The sequence below is a fragment of the Trichomycterus rosablanca genome, chromosome 4 (genome assembly GCF_030014385.1).
Source record: "Trichomycterus rosablanca isolate fTriRos1 chromosome 4, fTriRos1.hap1, whole genome shotgun sequence".
NCBI classification, from domain to species: Eukaryota; Metazoa; Chordata; class Actinopteri; order Siluriformes; family Trichomycteridae; genus Trichomycterus; species Trichomycterus rosablanca.
The window spans coordinates 22,308,361-22,327,130 of NC_085991.1; the positions used below are offsets into that span (position 1 = coordinate 22,308,361).

Consider the following 18,770-nt stretch of genomic DNA (forward strand, 5'->3'; position numbering starts at 1 on the left):
CATGTACAAATCCCATTTCCAAAAAAGCTTGGACATTTTGTAAAATATAATTAAAAAAAAGTAACTGATTTGTTCATTCTCTTGAATTCTTATTCAAAAGAAAGAAAAAGATTTTTAATGTTTTTACTGATCACCTTCATTGTAGTTATTGTAAATATTGTAAATATAAACACATTTTAACATTGCTTGCAGCACATTTAAAAACAAGTTGGGACAGAGGATGGTTTAGCAGTGTGTTCCATCATCTTTTCTATTAATGAGACTTAAATGATCGGAAACTGAGAACACTAACTGTTGCAGTTTTGCAAGTAAACTACGAGATTTTTAGCAGCTGAGCAGTCTGTGACCACAGTTGTCAGATTCCCCTCTTAATGCTGCACCATACATTTTTAATAGAAGACAGATCTGGACTGCATGTAGGCTAGTCAAGCAAGGGTGTGTTCGAAAACCTAGTGAGCTCTCTACATAGACAGCATTTTACGCCATCCTACGCGCGCTCCCAAGCAGAAGGCTGTTTAAATTCTCAGATGGCGTAAAATGCTGCCTGGTAAGGGACCTTAAATTTGAACTGTATTTTGACTGAATAACGAGGGAGCGCCAGATGCTTCCTTAGCGGTGAAGGCAATCCCAGCATTCGGTGCGACACAACTTTTCTAACAAGAAATTACAAATATGGTGGACGAATGTGGAGCAACGAATGGAGTTCTTTTCCAATGTAAATAAATTAACATTGATTTTCGATTTGTATAACCGTGTAAAGTGTCATTTATTTGCAAATTTGGGCTCGTCAGTGACAATTTAACCATTTTTGGTACACAGAAGGAGATGTTAGTTGACATGCTAGCACACTGTGCCACCTCATCCCATTGGTTTGTATGGCATGAGGCTAACTGTGTTAGCTTAGTAAGTGAAAACTGATGTAATCGCTGTATAAGTAGTGTGTTCGAATAACCTGACTTATAAGTTGATGACTTATTAGAATCATCTCTACTTTGGCAGTTGCTTATATAGGCAGTAGACAGCAAGGTAGCTCACAAGGTTTTCGAACAGGCCCAGTGTCTATAAAGTCACACTGTTGTAGTGTGTGCAGAATGAGGCCTGCCATTGTCTTGCTGAAATAACCATGAGCTTCCCAGGAAATTATATTGCCTTAATGGCAGCATACAGGTATGTCTCTTTCAAAAATTTGGGAGTTTGCATGTTCTTCCTGTGTCTGTGTGGGTTTCCTCCGGGTGTTTTGGTTTCTTCCCACAGTCCAAAGACATGCAGTCAAGTTTACTGGAGATACAAATTTGCTCCTAGGTATGAGTGTGTGTAAATGTGTGTGTGTGTGTGTGTGTGTGTGTGTGTGTGTTTGCCCGATGATGGACTGGCGACCTGTCCAAAGTGTTTTTTGCCTTTTGCCCAGTGAATCAAACCCAACACAACGCTGAATAGGATAAAGCGGTGATAAAATTATTAAATAAATTTTCTTTCTACTTTTGTTAGTCAAAGAAAGATTCAGGATGATATCAAATCAAAGATTCTTATTTTCAATGAGACAAATGGGGTTTGTGTTTGTATGGATGTAGTATTTTAAACATTAATTTAACAATAAAGAAACTGAACAGCTTGATCCACCCCTTAGAAGAGAGACAGACCTCAAGACATGACTTCTTTGTCTGTAATACACATTTAAACAGAAATGTCTTTTTGATACTTTTATACATATTTATTGGTTGATTTAGGACTTTTGAAATAAAACAAAACAACCCCAAATCAGAAACATTTAGGACAGTATGGAAAATGCAAATAAAATAAAAATACAGCATTTCTTACATTTACTTTGACTTTTATTTGATTGCAGACAGTATGAATCTGAGATACTTCATGTTTTGTCTGCTCAACTTCATTTTATTTGTTAATAAACATCCATTCTTGCATTTCAGGCCTGCAACACATTCCATAAAAAGTTGGGACGGGGCAATTTAGGGCTAGTAATGAGGTGAAAAAACTAAATAATGATGTGATTCCTAACAGGTGATGTAAACAAGTGATTGTAATCATGGTTTGGTACAAAAGCAGCATCCAGGAAAGACTGAGTCTTTGATGAGCAAAGATGATCAGAGGATCTCCAGTTTGTCAACAAATGTGTAAGAAAATGATTGAAATTTTTAAAAACAATGTACCTCAAAGAAAGATTGGAGGGGATTTGCATATTTCTCCCTCTATAGTGCATAATATCATAAAACGATTCAAGGAATCGGGAGGAATTTCAGTGCGTAAAGGCCAAGGGCTGAACGCCTGTGATCTTCGATCCCTCAGACGGCACTGCATCAAGAACCGCCACTTAACAATAGCTGATATAACCACATGGGTGAGGGATTACTTTGGCAAACCTTTGTCAAGCACTACAATACAGAGCTACATGCACAAATGCCACTTAAAATTTACTGTGGAAAAAAGAAGCCTTATGTTAACCATGTCTAAAAGTGGCATTGACTTCTCTGGGCTTTGAGGCATCTTGGATGGACCATCACACAGTGGAAACGTGTATTGTGGTCAGATGAATCAGCATTCCAGGTCTTTTTTGGAAAAAAATGGACGTTGTGTCCGGACCAAAGACGAAAAGGACTGTTATCAGCAACAAGTCCAAAAGCCAGGGTCTGTCATGGTATGGGGCTGTGTCAGTGCCCTTGGCAAAGGTCATTAACACTTCTGTGATGCAGAATTAATGCAGAAAAGTACATTGAGATCTTAGAGCAACATATGCTGCCTTCAAGACGTCATCTTTTCCAGGAATGTCCATGCATTTTTCAACAAGACAATGCAAAAACACATGCTGCACACATTACAAAGGCATGGCTGCATAAGAAGAGGGTACTGGGCTGGACTGCCTGCAGTCCTGACCTGTCCCCAATAGAGAATGTGTGGAGAATTTTGAAACAAAAAATGCTATCTTAAGACGTGTTTGCAGGAAGAATGGGACGAAATAAAAGCTGAAACACTAAATCACTTGGTATCCTTGGTGTCAAAACATCTTTTAAGTGTGGAGAAAAGAAATGGCACCATTACAAAGTGGTAAATGCTTTACCGTCCCAACTTTTTTTGGAATGTCTTGCAGGCCTGAAATGCAGGAATGGATGTTTATTAACAAATGAAATGAAGTTGAGCAGATAAAACATGAAATATATCAGGTTCATTATTTCTGCAATTAAATAAAAGCCAAAGTAAATGTTAGAAACTCTGTGTTTTTTTTATATTTGCATTTTCTGATTTGGGGTTGTATCTTCAGGAAGGTATACCATTAGAAGGAATGAACAGAAGATTTTTATGGCAACTGATTTATAATGTATTTATTATATGAACATGAAAATAAATAAAGTTGTGTAATATGTAATAAAAATTAAGTTTTTATCATAGACAACTGGTTTTAAAGGCATTTGTCAACTATCACCCAAACACATAGACTTCCATTCACCTACCCACCACTCTACGTTCATATTCTAATGTCTTGTTAGAACTCGGTACTAAAACTTGTATTAGTATAATAAATAAAAAGCTAAAATAGTTCGTATTAACGTCTAAATGTTATGACAGGGCATCACTGCGGTGTTCCATCAGAACTATATAAAGTTTGGGAGGTCGTTGTTCTCTGCTGGACCAATGACTGCACGGTTAACATCGAGCAATAGCTGGGAGGAGGAAATGGCATTAGCAGCGCTAGGATCTCTATGGTCGGGGATACATGGCATTTCCTGTCAGTGTAAACAGAGAGAGAGAGAGTGAGAGTGAATTGACCCGACATGGCTTTAATGCAGGATCATGAGCGAGTTTAGGTAAACACAGCAGCACCAGAGGACGCGTTTCTCCATGAGAGAGGCGCTGGTGGTGCTGATGAATGTGGCGGCGGGTTGATGGTGCGGTTGTGTTAGTTAGGGAGCTAACATGGACCTGGGTTCGATGCTCTACAATAGTTTAAAAGATGTGACATGGAGCAGCACTACTCTGCCTCTGGACCGACTAGTGAGCGCGTACAGACTGCCTCAGATTGTCCGACTGCAGTGCGGTGAGCTCTTTTACACAGAAACAAACCGATAACATGCAGTGCACGCGAAATTGACCTGTTTGTGTTGTTAACTGTGCCTGAGGTGAAGAGTTTGTTCGGTATAAACTTGCTCTAAAAGTCAGGAGCTGTTTGGAGCGTGGGTGGCAATCTTGCTCGGCTGGAATTCCAGCTAGCCTGCTAACATTAGCTTGCTAGTTAGCCCACTCGCTAGCGTTCACAATGGCCGTGGCTAACCAGGTAGTTAGCTTGTGCCTAACCGAGACCAAGGTTTTAAGTAGTCCCTAAACGCATTTTTTACAGTAGTAGTATATGTTACAAAGGTTGTTTGGACATACTGTTTAGTAACTTGGAATGCTATTTGGGACGTATCCTAACATAACTATCCTGTCACCACAAAATAACCTCTTACAAGTTAGCAGTAAATATCAGTAATTTGGTCGGTTGCATAAAAATTTACTGCAATTAACATTTTGTTGGAGGCTTGGTGACAATTCCAAAGACACAAACTAGCCAGATACCCGATACAATCTATGTTCAAGTTAACACTGTTCCGTAGAAACATGTCAACATGAATTCTTCAGCTTGCTAAGAACATTACACAGTAACAGTGTTCCACACAGCTGAGATTCATTATCCACTGAATGACAGACCGTACACGTTTATTTATGCCCATTTCCACACAGCCCGGGATTTGTAGTCTTTTACCATTTAAACCAGGCACGTATTTTGTCGGTAAGTATCAAAAAATAAGAAAACTATATAATTGAAATAGAAATGTCAACTAGGGATGCAATTTTTCCATTTTCTTTTGACCCATATCCGAACGTAATTCGACGGCTAACCAATAATCCACAAGTTATAGCGCCTTATTAAAATAATAAACACATCACAGTTTTATAATAACAAGTGTTTTATTTTATTAAATGAGAAACAGTGTAATGTAGAGAATGTGTATGTAGGATAAAAAGTTTAGTTTTCAGAATGAAGAGAGATGCAGTCTGTATAATTAAAGCGTTTCCTGATAACATTAGTGTAGTTATTATATGCAGTGCAGCCACTGTTGGCCCTTAGGCAAGGACCTTAACCCTCTCAGCTCCAGGGGCACTGTACAACGGCTGACCCTGCGCTCTGACCCCAGCTTCCAAAAGAGCTGGGGTATGTGAAAAAAAAAAAAAAGAATTTCATTGTACTGTACACTTGTATGTATACATGGAAAATAAAGGTAGTGTAAGAAAGTTTTACCTCTATACTGCAACATGATGCAAAATATCCACATAATTTGTGGAAAAAAATAATAAATACATAAAGATGGAGATGTGCAGAGTTTAACATGCTGTCTGACTCCATACTGACACTACACAGCTTTCGCTTGTGATTTTAATGTGCAACAGTTCTGTCCTGCATGATTCAGTGGCGCATGCCCACTGAGGTTGAACCTTAAATCAGTGGCCTGAGCTCTTGTGTGTAGAGATCTTCAGCCCCTCTCTCAGTTCAAATCAAGCATCAGCTGTTAAAAATAAATACAAATTATGCTTAAACCGACAGCAGTAATCAAAAACGGATTTCTTTGTCGGTTATCGTTTAACCATTGTCATCCATAATGTCAACAATTGTTTGTTTATCAGGATTTTGACATCATGTTTTACACTTTGGTTACATTCATGACAGGAATGGTAGTTACTCATTACACAAGGTTCATCAGTTCACACAAGGTTATATTGAACACAGTCATGGACAATTTTAGTATCTCCAATTTACCTCACTTGCATGTCGTTGGACTGTGGGAGGAAACCGGAGCACGTGGAGCAAACCCACACAGACACAGGGAGAACATGCAAACTCCACACAGAAAGGACCCGGACCGCCCCACCTGGGGTTCGAACCCAGGACCTTGGTTGAGCCACATTGGTAGCTATTATTGCTATCAGCCTTTTTTGAGAAAAAGTCAAGCATAACTTGATGGAGCAGTTTTTGTATTTTTAAAGGTTTAAGAGTAAGCCTTTTTTAAGATTTACTTTCCCATTGATCCTGATCAGATCGCCAGTCCCTGCTGCCGGAAACATCCCTGTAAGATGATTCCACCCCCACCAAAACAGTTTCCAGTGGGAGCAGTGTTACCTGGCTGATTAATGGCCTTGTCGAATTTACCCCACACACACCACTTAGAAGTCAAGCCTGAAGTATTCCACATTAGTCTGACCACAGGCCTGTCTTCCTTTTGGCAGGGGAGTTTTTTAAATGATGATTCAGAATTTATTTATTTATTTCAAAAACCTTTTTCCCAGCAGTTCTTCCATAAAGACATTTTTGGTGTCGTACCTTGGATATGTCTGATCCACGAACATTTGGTCGTGGCCATTGACTAAACAAAACAGTCAGAGAGACGGTTGGTGTTACATTAACCATTCTAACAAATTCCACCTAGTTTAGTGGGACGGCTTGATAAAGACAGTGTGGCTGTGGTTTCTTACATCTAGACGATGGACTGAAGTGAGCTCTGAAATAATTTAATTCTCTTTGAGACGGTCTTGTATTCTTTAGATCTGTGCCACCAAGATTAGCTAAAAATACACTGATCAGCCATAACATTAAAACCACCTACTTGTTTCTACACTCACTGTCCATTTTATCAACTCCACTTACCATATAGAAGCACTTTGTAGTTCTGCAATTACTGACTGTAGTTCATCTGTTTCTCTGCATGCTTTGTTAGCCCCCTTTCCTGCTGTTCTTCAATGGTCAGGACCCTCCCAGGACCACCACAGAGCAGGTATTATTTGGGTGGTGGATCATTCTCAGCACTGCAGTGACTCTGACATGGTGGTGGTGTGTTAGTGTGTGTTGTGCTGGTATGAGTGGATAAGACAGCAATGCTGATGGAGCTTTTAAACACCTCACTATTACTGCTGGACTAAGAATAGTCCACCAGCCAAAAATATCCAGCCAACAGCACCCTGTGGGCAGCATCCTGTGACCACTGAAGGTCTAGAAGATGACCAACTCAAACAGCAGCAATAGATGAGCGATCATCTCTGACTTTACGTCTATAAGGTGGACCAACTAGGTAGGAGTGTCTAATAGAGTGGACAGTGAGTGGACACGGTATTTAAAACTCAGCAGCGCTGCTGTGTCTGATCCACTCATACCAGCACAACACACACTAACACACCACCACCATGTCAGTGTCACTGCAGTGCTGAGAATGATCCATCACCCAAATAATACCTGCTTTGTGGTGGTCTTGTGGGGGTCCTGACCATTGAAGAACAGGGTGAAAGCAGGTTAAAAAAAGTATGTAGAGAAACAGATGGACTACAGTCAGTAATTGTAGAACTTCAAAGGGCTTCTATATGGTAAGTGGAGCTGATAAAATGGACAATGTGTGTAGAAACCAGGAGATGGTTTTAATGTTATGGCTGATCAGTGTAAGTCTATAATAGAATTTTGCTATGGGTTCACCCTTTTATTATGCTATATTCACTAAAGTATGAGCTTTTGTTAGTTACATCTCAGTACTTGTTTATTTTTGGATTCTTTGATTGAATAGCGTTACAACAGACACAAGCTTATTCTTTGCAGTTTCTGCTCTATTGAGTAGTGCCTTCCCTTTTGTCTGTCAGCACTGGAATGTGTCTTCTACTAACTTTGTATGCATGTCTTCCAAGTCCTATTACATGGAATTTGAGACAAACCTCCTACGGAAGCCATTGAAAACACACTGGCTCATTCTCTGCTGCAGGCATGCTCACGCAGAATAATCATTAGTAAGCACCCAGACTCTTTAATGTTACTCTACTGTCCTTAATAAATTCTCCTACACAGGTTTGGACAGCTGAAATTAGTCATAAGGGAAATAATGGCAAAATGACATCCAAAAAAGCATACAATGCCTTGAAAAAGTATTTTCCCTTTGTTCTATGTATGCATGTCATACTTGTTTTAACTTGCCAAACAATATGTAAAACAAGATAGACAGTTTAAGTAAACACAAACTACAGTATTAAATGAGCATTTTGTTTATTGTTTTATAATGAAGGCTACAAAGTTCCACTGCACCACACAGTGCAAAAAGCAAATTCAATGTGAAAGACAAATCCTAAAGTATCAAAAGCATTTGGTTGCAGTTTTTGCTTCTGAAAGTGGCAACAGCAGTTACTAAGTTTCAATTTCTATCAACCACTTCATCCTGGTTGGGGTCTCATCATGTCCAAGTCTGCCAGGAAACACTGGGTGCAAGGCAGGAATATCTTGGACAGAATGCCAATCCATCACAGGGTTTTGGATAAAAATGACTTTTTCCACACAGGACTTTTTATTTTTTATTTCAGTAAAATGTATTTTTCTACTATGGTACTGCTAGCTTATCTGTTTTCCTTCTAAACATTAGTCGGAAAGCACTGTAAAAATTTGTGGGGAAGTTCTGTCTCTGTTCACTTTCTGTTTACGGATTATTAAATCGTTTGTACTGATGAGGATGTTTAGGAGAAGTGTTGTTTAATAATGTTGTCACTAAGAACTTTAAGATTCTTTACCTCTACCATGTTTGGTACTTGTTTAAATTGTTCCTAACCACTGGCAACTATTATGATTAAGCTAGACGAGAACTTAGAACATGTGTTTTGTTTTACAACATGACACTAGAACTTGAAATGATCATATAACGTAACTTTTGTTACATACATTTTAAATGGATATTATACCTTTTATAATGACTCTTAATAATAACCTCCATGACCAAGGAGGGACCTTTTTGCCCAGATGCCTAATAGAAGGTTCAGAGTTGAGCATAGCTTCTTCCAACTCAAAACTGCTTAGGCCAATGGGGTCCTGGGAACACTCAAAGCCCTAGATATTGTTTTATATACTTGCACTGATCTATTTCTTGCCACATTTTTATCACAAAGATCCACAGTTCCTTGAACTTTAGCTTAGTTTTTGTCATGGCAATGCAGTGTAAATTATGGACCCAATCATATTAAGTAGACTTCACTTGAATTCTTAATGCATTTAAAGCATAATGTAATTAAAGCAAACAGGACAGGATGCAAAGCAAATGGCTCATTACTTCACTTCATTATAGGTGATTCAGGGTAGATTATTGGGTAAAAATGGCAGTTATGTTAATATAAAATAAAATTCACAATATAAAGCATGCACAAATTCAAGAGGTCTGGATACTTTCTGAATCTTCTTTAAGTACAAAGTTAACGTGTAGATTTTAAGATAAATAAATGCACAGGAAATATATAAAATATCTTAACCTAATTTAAAATTGGTTAAAATATTGTTTGGTTTTGCATGTTACAGAGTCTGTAAATAGTCAGTATTTTCTCTCTTCATGCTTTCTTATGGGGGCAATACTATAGTGTCCTGTTTCCATATTGATGAGCGTAATTGAAAAGCTTGTCCTTCTCCCCAGGGGAATCAGTGGAAGGGCTTAGAGAAAATGACTACCTCTTGATTCATTCGTGTCGGCAGTGGACCACGATCACCGCCCATAGCCTGGAGGAAGGCCATTATGTCATCGGCCCAAAAATCGAGATCCCGGTCCATTATGAGGGTGAGGCTGCTCAGTATGCTGTTTTGTGTTTTATAGCACAGGCTCAGTTTTTTAGCCATGTTAAACCTTTGGCCATGTAAAGAAGGCTTCTGTTATTGATGGGATTATTATTCAAAGACTGTTGGAGCACAAATGTTCAGGACATTGAGGCCATTCTTATTAATACCTTAAAGTGTTGACATTAATAATATTGTCAATTAATAATATTAATAATAATAATAATTGGTTTGTGAAATTTATCCAACACATTTATTACTTAAAATATACTTACAGAGCCCTTTATTAGGTACACCTGTCTGGTGCATACATTCATTAATTACTTTATTAGCTACACCTGCCATTCATTTGAACTTTGTGGGCATACAATTACTGACACTTCTTGAGACCTGAGCTTGATGCTTGCCACAATTCACTGTCTTTGAAAAGTTTAATGTTTTAGAAGATGAGAGATTTGTCTCACCTTCTAAAACATGTATTAGGTGCAATAATAATTCTAACTAACTGTGTGAGTTAGTATGCCCTGTCCAGAGTGTTTCCTGTGGCACTAGAGCATTCTGTACATTCTGTACACTTCCATTGTCCTTCATTGTACCCTTAAAACAAATCAGCTTAATTAAATTTTAAATTCCAAATCATCACAATCCCCAATATCTGGGGGGTCATTGTAAAGTAATCACTTTCAAGTTGGAGAAAAAGATCATTTCAGGGAATTTCTGTGCTGTTAAACTTGAAAGGGTTAAATACACAAGCTGCTGTGTCCTTGCACAGTGGTGGACAGGCTGTATTGAGATTGCAAATATGTTTCTTCTCTTGAGCAGGTCAGTTCAAACTGCTGGAGCAGGACAGGGACATTAAAGAACCTGTACAGTACTTCAACAGTGTGGAGGAAGTGGCCAAAGCTTTTCCTGAACGGGTCTATGTCATGGAGGATATTACGTTTAATGTTAAGGTCTGGGTTTTTTTGTTTGTTTTTTGTTTTTCAACCATTTACAACTTTTACTTGTATAAATTTTTTCTGTGTCTGAAAGCTTTTATTTACTCTCATTTTTGGTAGCGTTTGTAGTCTGTTCTGACTTGTCACGTAATCATGATGGATTGTTCCCATTTTTATATTTATATTATTTAATCTGGGTGCTCTGGTGGCGCAGTGGTCTATTACGCTAACCCACCATCGCTCAGTTTGGGGTTTGAATCTCAGAGGTGCTATTAGCCTGCTGTGCATCTGCAAAGACATAATAGGCTATGTCTGGGGGGGGGGGGGGGGGGGGGTCGAGAAGCGGTTAATGACCCTGGTCGAGAAGCGGTTAATGTAAATGGAAAAAAAAAAAAAGAAATATGTAATGTGTACTATTAGTCCCCAACACTGACTGGCGGTGTGTGCCTTCACTGGGACCATAGTCAGTGCCGCTGAATCTAAAACAAACTGTCCATTGTCCTCCAAGCTGAATTCACAATGGATTTGCCTTGTCCAAACGGCCAAGTCCAGTTGTTTGAGTGAAAGGTTATATAAGTTGTCTGTTGTTGGCTCGAAATTTCTGGTAGTAGAGAAAACATTTTGTATGCCTACGATCATATACAGTGTATCACAAAAGTGAGTACACCCCTCACATTTCTGCAAATATTTTATTATATCTTTTCATGGGACAACACTATAGACATAAAACTTGGATATAACTTAGAGTAGTCAGTGTACAACTTGTATAGCAGTGTAGATTTACTGTCTTCTGAAAATAACTCAACACACAGCCATTAATGTCTAAATGGCTGGCAACATAAGTGAGTACACCCCACAGTGAACATGTCCAAATTGCGCCCAAAGTGTCAATATTTTGTGTGACCACCATTATTATCCAGCACTGCCTTAACCCTCCTGGGCATGGAATTCACCAGAGCTGCACAGGTTGCTACTGGAATCCTCTTCCACTCCTCCATGATGACATCACGGAGCTGGTGGATGTTAGACACCTTGAACTCCTCCACCTTCCACTTGAAGATGCGCCACAGGTGCTAAATGGGTTTAGTCCATCACCTTTACCTTCAGCTTCCTCAGCAAGGAAGTTGTCATCTTGGAGGTTGTGTTTGGGGTCGTTATCCTGTTGGAAAACTGCCATGAGGCCCAGTTTTCGAAGGGAGGGGATCATGCTCTGTTTCAGAATGTCACAGTACATGTTGGAATTCATGTTTCCCTCAATGAACTGCAGCTCCCCAGTGCCAGCAACACTCATGCAGCCCAAGACCATGATGCTACCACCACCATGCTTGACTGTAGGCAAGATACAGTTGTCTTGGTACTTCTCACCAGGGCGCCGCCACACATGCTGGACACCATCTGAGCCAAACAAGTTTATCTTGGTCTCGTCAGACCACAGGGCATTCCAGTAATCCATGTTCTTGGACTGCTTGTCTTCAGCAAACTGTTTGCGGGCTTTCTTGTGCGTCAGCTTCCTTCTGGGATGACGACCATGCAGACCGAGTTGATGCAGTGTGCGGCGTATGGTCTGAGCACTGACAGGCTGACCTCCCACGTCTTCAACCTCTGCAGCAATGCTGGCAGCACTCATGTGTCTATTTTTTAAAGCCAACCTCTGGATATGACGCCGAACACGTGGACTCAACTTCTTTGGTCGACCCTGGCGAAGCCTGTTCCGAGTGGAACCTGTCCTGGAAAACCGCTGTAAGACCTTGGCCACCATGCTGTAGCTCAGTTTCAGGGTGTTAGCAATCTTTTTATAGCCCAGGCCATCTTTGTGGAGAGCAACAATTCTATTTCTCACATCCTCAGAGAGTTATTTGCCATGAGGTGCCATGTTGAATATCCAGTGGCCAGTATGAGAGAATTGTACCCAAAACACCAGATTTAACAGCCCTGCTCCCCATTTACACCTGGGACCTTGACACATGACACCAGGGAGGGACAACGACACATTTGGGCACAATTTGGACATGTTCACTGTGGGGTGTACTCACTTATGTTGCCAGCTATTTAGACATTAATGGCTGTGTGTTGAGTTATTTTCAGAAGACAGTAAATCTACACTGCTATACAAGTTGTACACTGACTACTCTAAGTTATATCCAAGTTTCATGTCTATAGTGTTGTCCCATGAACAGATATAATGAAATATTTGCAGAAATGTGAGGGGTGTACTCACTTTTGTGATACACTGTAGATCTTATTTAAAAGTCAAATTCAGCTGAAAGTGTTTAGTTGCTAAAGCTAACGTTTTCCTGCAGATGGCATCAGGAGAATGCAATGAAGACACAGAGGTCTACAACATCACACTCAACACGGGTGACGAGTTAACCCTCATGGGCCAAGCGGAGATCCTGTATGCCAAAACGTCTAGAGAAAAGTCACGCCTCAACACTATCTTCCGACGCATCGGCAAGCTAAACTCAATCGCTCGTCCAGGCCGTGGCAAGATGCCGTGCCTCATCTGCATGAACCACCGCACCAATGAGAGCGTGAGCCTGCCGTTCCAGTGCCGCGGCCGCTTCAGCACGTGCTCGCCTCTGGAGCTGCAGATGCAGGAAGGCGAGCACAGCATCCGCGCCATCGTTGAGAAGACACGGCTGCCGGTTAACGTCACGGTGCCTGCGTGTCCGCCCCGCAACCCGCATGACTTGCACCCAATCCGTGAGGGCCACCGGTACAAGCTTGTCAATGTGAGGACCAAGACGGTGGTGGTGTGCTGCATATTACGCCCCAATGCTCTATCGCCCGTGCATTTTCCCTTGCACGTCTCGGCCGTGCTGCCACGTTTGCTGGTACCTGAGGGCCTGCTGCACGGCGAGGCGTGGCTGGAAAGTGTGGTTCACCGATGGTTCGCGTACTGCCAGGATCAGTTTGATATTGATAACTACTCGAGAGCAGTGCGCGATGTGAAGGGTGATTGGCCAGAGGATACCAAGAGCCCAAAAAAGAGTAGCACCTGTGGAATAGAAAGAGGGGGTGGAACAGGAAACGGAGGTGGTGTTGGCTCCAACGGCTGCCCTGCCCACCTGCCCAGCTCGCTCAGTTCAGCCAGAGATGAGCTTACTCAGTCCTTCCACCGACTGTCTGTCTGTGTTTACGGGAACAATCTGCATGGCAATAGTGAGGTGAACCTGCAGGGCTGTGTTAGTCTCTATGGGGAGTTTGTGCCTCCTGATGCACCAGATATCGATTATCCATTTCCAGAGCTGCTAGACAGCCTGTCCAGTCCACCCAAAGCCGACCTACCATACGAGGAGCTGTGGCTGGACCAGGCAGAGACACGCAGCCCCACACATGAGAAAAGTCAGGGCGTCAGAGGAAACGTAAACATCTCTAGCTGCACGTCTGGCTCGTCATACCCTACTGTGGGTTCTACTAGTGCTGCTTTCTTCAGTGCTGATGTCAATCTACCTCCACCCCCTGTGCCTCCTAAGTCTGAAGCTGTGAGTATTTCAGCTTTGTTGTCTTTGTTTTTATGTTTGGTCAGTCACATGTTGTTGAGCTTTTTCATTTTATTTCATTTTCATGTTCTACCACTGCTTTATTCTGTTCAGGGTTGCAGTTTGTCCATCTTCCTTACATTAAAGCACCCCAGAAAGAAATCTTGGCCAATTTAGTGTAGTGTTTCTTCTAGAGAATGTGAAACTATTGTACTTGGGATTTATCTATTTCTGCATATTTGTTACACATGTTTATTTTATTTCTTCAAACTTAATTCATTACATTTACAATTTACTAAATTCATGGGAAAATGTGCTTAATTTTACAAACATTTTTCAAAAATCACAGATTTCATGGATATTTAAAAAAGTGCTACATTTAACTACACTCATAAATTAAAGTCATTAAACTACACTCATAAATTAAATGATAGAATAAATTGAAGTTACAATACATAGCACAGCCTACCTTAACGACTGAATATAAACCTGTATTTTGACAGAATTGGTTGGGAGTTTTCCAAGCTCCGTTACCCGAGTAGTGTTTTTAGCTGCTTTAGACTTCTAAGCGATTGCTAACTGAATTGCCGTAGGATTGCTAGTGTAACAGACCTTTTTTTGGTGTAGTGTGCTGACCATGTTTGATGTATGTGTTTTTGTATTGAGTACATAATCAATGGAAAACTGTGCTCCTTTACACATGTGATCATCCTTCTGTAGTCTGTGCTGCATTCAGAGCAAGTTCACCTCTCAATGGCTTAAAAGAAAAAAAAAGGTTTTGGAATAGCGTGGTCCGATTTGAACTTGACTTGTAGTATTAATAATAATAACAAACATGAGGTTTTAACTCATCTCTGTAGGTGAGAGAGGAGTGTCGGCTCTTAAATGCTCCTCCAATTCCTCCGAGAAGTTCCAAACAGACAAGCCTGAGCTCCAACACTGCTTCAGTGCCATACCCACCCACCAAACCACGGCAGACAGACACTCGCTCCCCAAGCCCAACACTGTCCTACTACTCATCTGGACTGCACAGCATGTGAGTAGAGAACTAATAACGTGTTATCTGTTTATCTTGAAGAGAATGTTTATTTTTGCATTTTGCAAGTCGATTATTTTAGCTGGTTCACACAACATTAAGCATTTTCAAATGAGATTTTTAGCCATTTTTATGTTATTTATATTCAGTCCACTGTTACATGCTCAGTCTGGCAAGCCAGATCAAAGGTTGTGCAACTTTGTACATAGGTCCAACAACACATTAGCTTTATTTTTTATGCTTTAGTCAGTTTTGATGTCTCATTGCTCAGGCTTTCAACAATGTTTTAGAGTGTGTCTCTGGGGATTTGTGCCCATTCTGTCAAAATGTCATTTGTGAGGTTAGGCACTTATGTTGGATGAGAAGGCTTGGCTCATAATTGACGTTCCAATGCATCATAGAAGAGTTTAATGGAGTTGAGGTCAGGGATCTGTGCAGACTAGGGATGTAACGATACACTCTACCCACGATGCGATATGATTCACGATACTGGGTTCATGATACGTTTTTTTCCCCGATTTGTTTTTTTAAACAAAATGAAATTGAAGACAAATTATGACAAAGTTTCATTTTATTATTTCTCTTAATAAAATAAAATACTGTATTTGTGCTTATCTTTTATTTATCTAAATAATGAATGCCCTTTTATTTCTGAGGTAGGTACAAACTATGCCACATAATGCTTATTGTGTAAAAAAGGAAATGAAATTTTAAAACAAATCCAACATTATATAAGTAAGTAAAAAATAAATGCATAATACAAATGAAGAAAGTATCCTCACATAAATCAATTTGGCTGGAAAATTCCGAACCTGGCAACCCTGTAGTGACGTCAACCAGGCGAGGTGAATAGTGCCAGTGCCCTCTGCTGTTTAAAACGAATATAGATTCATCTTAAATGAATAACCAATTCGAATGGTGGCACATGTGCACCAATTTTTAACTGTCTTGTGGTGCATTGTTACATCCCTAGTGCAGACCACCTAAGCTTCTCCACAATAAACTCATCAAGCTGTGTGTTCATGGATCTGATTTTATGCATGAACGAAACAGTCATGCTAGGCCTGGAAAGGGTGTTTTCGAAACTGTTGCATAATTGCTGTTTATAATTGCTGTAAATAAAGCATGTTGGGTCAATCTCAAAACATAACACTGTACTAAAAACATGTAAAGGTGGTGCAGTGGTCAAATACAGAGGTCACAGTGTGTTCCTATGTGGTAGGAATCTCTCTGTAGTAATCCACTGTGCTGACCTGTGAACCTACTTGTTCAGTGTGGGTGTTGTACATTCTGTCAAGGAAGCAAGTACAATAGAATATTGGACATGACTAAATTAGGGAAAAAGCAGTAAGGGGAAAAATATTATTAGCACGCTGACCCTAGGTAAATGCACATTCTCAACTTTAGCAACTCCCTGGCTGGCAAAAGCTTCAAAGTTTAGCTTTTTAATAGCAGCTAAATGTGTAAAAATATTCCATATTAACTGTGCATTTATGTGGGTAATTTAGCTGGATGGCTAAATAACGAACTTCAAATTATCAGATGCTGGAAAAGCCGAGGATGGTCGCTGTCAGCCAGCAAGCCCATTTTCACTTGAAGTGGTAACAGGTACACACAAGTGAAATAGTCCACTCATCGGTCTGTGATAGGAAGTGATTAGTTAATGCAACAAGACAACCATCTGAAAAAACAAGAGCAAGCCCACCCCTGAACTGCTTGAAAGAAACAAAAAGTATCTGGAGTGGCCAAAGTTCTTACCTTAAACAGGAAGTTCATGCCCGAAAGTGCTGAAATGTAGCTGAACTAAACGCTTGTGGATGGAAAAGTGGGCCTAAATTCCTCCACAGTGGTGTGAGACTGATAAAACTGATTGCTGCTGAAAGTGGCACATCCAGTTACGTGTAGTGGGGCAATTACTGTTCACACACGCCCAATAGTAATGCATTACTCTTTTTCTTAATGCTTAAAATTGTATTTTGGATTTAGTCAGGTTGTCACTGTCTAATATTAGATTTTATATAAACAGGGTCAAATCCTTTAACAGCACTGAACCTTTTTAGTATTTAGCCGTGCTCAGTCTTCTGTCTTTCTGCAGAAGAGGAGAGGGTGGGTCTCAAAAAGAAACAGAGGAGCAGAACAACACGTGTTGCAACTGGAGTCAACAAGATGGCACCCAAGGCACCAGACATGCATCCTGCCTCAGCCCCTCCGCTGACACGGCACTCTCCCGTCTTTCTTGGCCAAACGACTTCTGTGGGGCAGATTTCCACAAAAGCGAGGACTTCTCATCAGCCCATTGTCGCAGTTATTCCAGCTACCCAAGGAAAAGGACTCCTGGCACCCCTAAGACTTGTTCCTCTGGCTTCTTTGATCTCGATCAAGGAGAAAATTCTAAGAGGAGTACTACTTCCACAAAGGCTCAACGGCCTGCTCAGTTTTGTACTAAATCCACTAGTTATTCTTTGGAAACATACAGTGACAAACCTATTGAGGAATGCAACACTAAACAAAGCCGGTCATGCCCAATATTACCACCAAGAACCCCTAAATCCAGCGATGCAAAGAAGGACAGGGCCTGTGCGTCAGCGAAAGTCACCAGTATTGACACTACACAACTGCAGGGTGAGAGAGAGACTCAAGGTTCTACCCCCTCCTGTCCTGCTGCTACAGGGCTACAGTGGCAACCGCCAAGCAACCTCTCCAGCCTTTCTATAGAAGAAGTGTCTAAATCACTACATTTCATTGGCATGTCAGAGGACGTGGTCGGGTTGTTTGTCAGAGAGAAAATCGATGGCAATTTGCTCTTGCAGCTTACAGAGGAGATTCTGTCAGAGGACTTTAAACTAAGCAAACTACAAGTAAAAAAACTCATGCAGTTCATTGGTGGCTGGAGGCCTAAAATGTAAGTTTGATCAAACCAAACACACAGAACTAGTACACAGTGAAACATTCAATGTGCTGCAGCAGCATATGACCCTTTGGCCTTCAGTATTGCATTAGACTGTTTTGTATTCACATGCTATGCACAGTCTAAAGCCTTGTATTGATTTACTGATTTACTGGTTTGTATAGTATAAATATGTATAAAAATATGAATATGGGGTGTTTTGTGTGTTAACTCGTGTTTATTTGTCCCTATGTAATCTTTCTGTGACCTTAAGGTACCTGCACAACAACCTTAACACTTTGTTTAAACCCAAAGCCTTTAAGAATTATGAATATACTTTGATTCAACTCAGTCATGGATTCAATGTTTTTAATTGGTAATAATTTATAATGGTTTATTCGAATCCCATTTTTGAACATAACGGTACATTTTATTTAAATGCAGTAAAAAAACAAGAATCTGTTATTTAATTAATTAAATCTTAATTGAATTGTTAAATCTTAATTTATTAATTCTTCTGAGCCTTTATTTAACTGACAAAAGTATAAACAAAAGATGTCCAGTGTTTAATGTTTTTCACTGACCAACTTGATTGTATTTTGTATTTGATGCCTGTAACTCATTCAAAAAATGTTGAGTGAAAGGTTTACAGAATATTCATTACACATTTTTTACACTTTACAAAAGCCAACAACTGGTTTGGCTATGGGGTGCATCAGTGCCCACAGAATAGGTGACATGTGAATGTGAGGTACCATTGACACAGGAGATAAATATGCTGCCATCAACGCAGCATCTTGTGCCTAGGCCTCCATGGTTACTC

The 18,770-nt window shown here is 40.3% G+C and overlaps 1 protein-coding gene across 1 annotated transcript; it reads left to right on the plus strand.

Moving 5' to 3' along the window:
- Positions 1 to 3,709: 3,709 nt before the first annotated feature.
- Positions 3,710 to 18,256, plus strand: garem (GRB2 associated, regulator of MAPK1). Its single transcript, XM_062993995.1, has 6 exons — positions 3,710 to 4,048; positions 9,468 to 9,608; positions 10,427 to 10,557; positions 12,843 to 14,027; positions 14,885 to 15,060; positions 17,156 to 18,256. The coding sequence occupies exons 1-6, from the start codon at positions 3,928 to 3,930 to the stop codon at positions 17,964 to 17,966; spliced, it is 2,565 nt and encodes an 854-aa protein (XP_062850065.1). The 5' UTR covers positions 3,710 to 3,927; the 3' UTR covers positions 17,967 to 18,256.
- Positions 18,257 to 18,770: the final 514 nt, after the last annotated feature.

Bases quoted from the DNA above. Each gene is read 5' to 3' on its own strand.
- garem (XM_062993995.1), top strand. From the start codon at position 3,928: ATGGACCTGGGTTCGATGCTCTACAATAGTTTAAAAGATGTGACATGG. The intron at 10,558-12,842 runs GTCTGGGTTTTT...GTTTTCCTGCAG, and splicing joins ATATTACGTTTAATGTTAAG to ATGGCATCAGGAGAATGCAA. The intron at 14,028-14,884 runs GTGAGTATTTCA...TCATCTCTGTAG, and splicing joins TGCCTCCTAAGTCTGAAGCT to GTGAGAGAGGAGTGTCGGCT.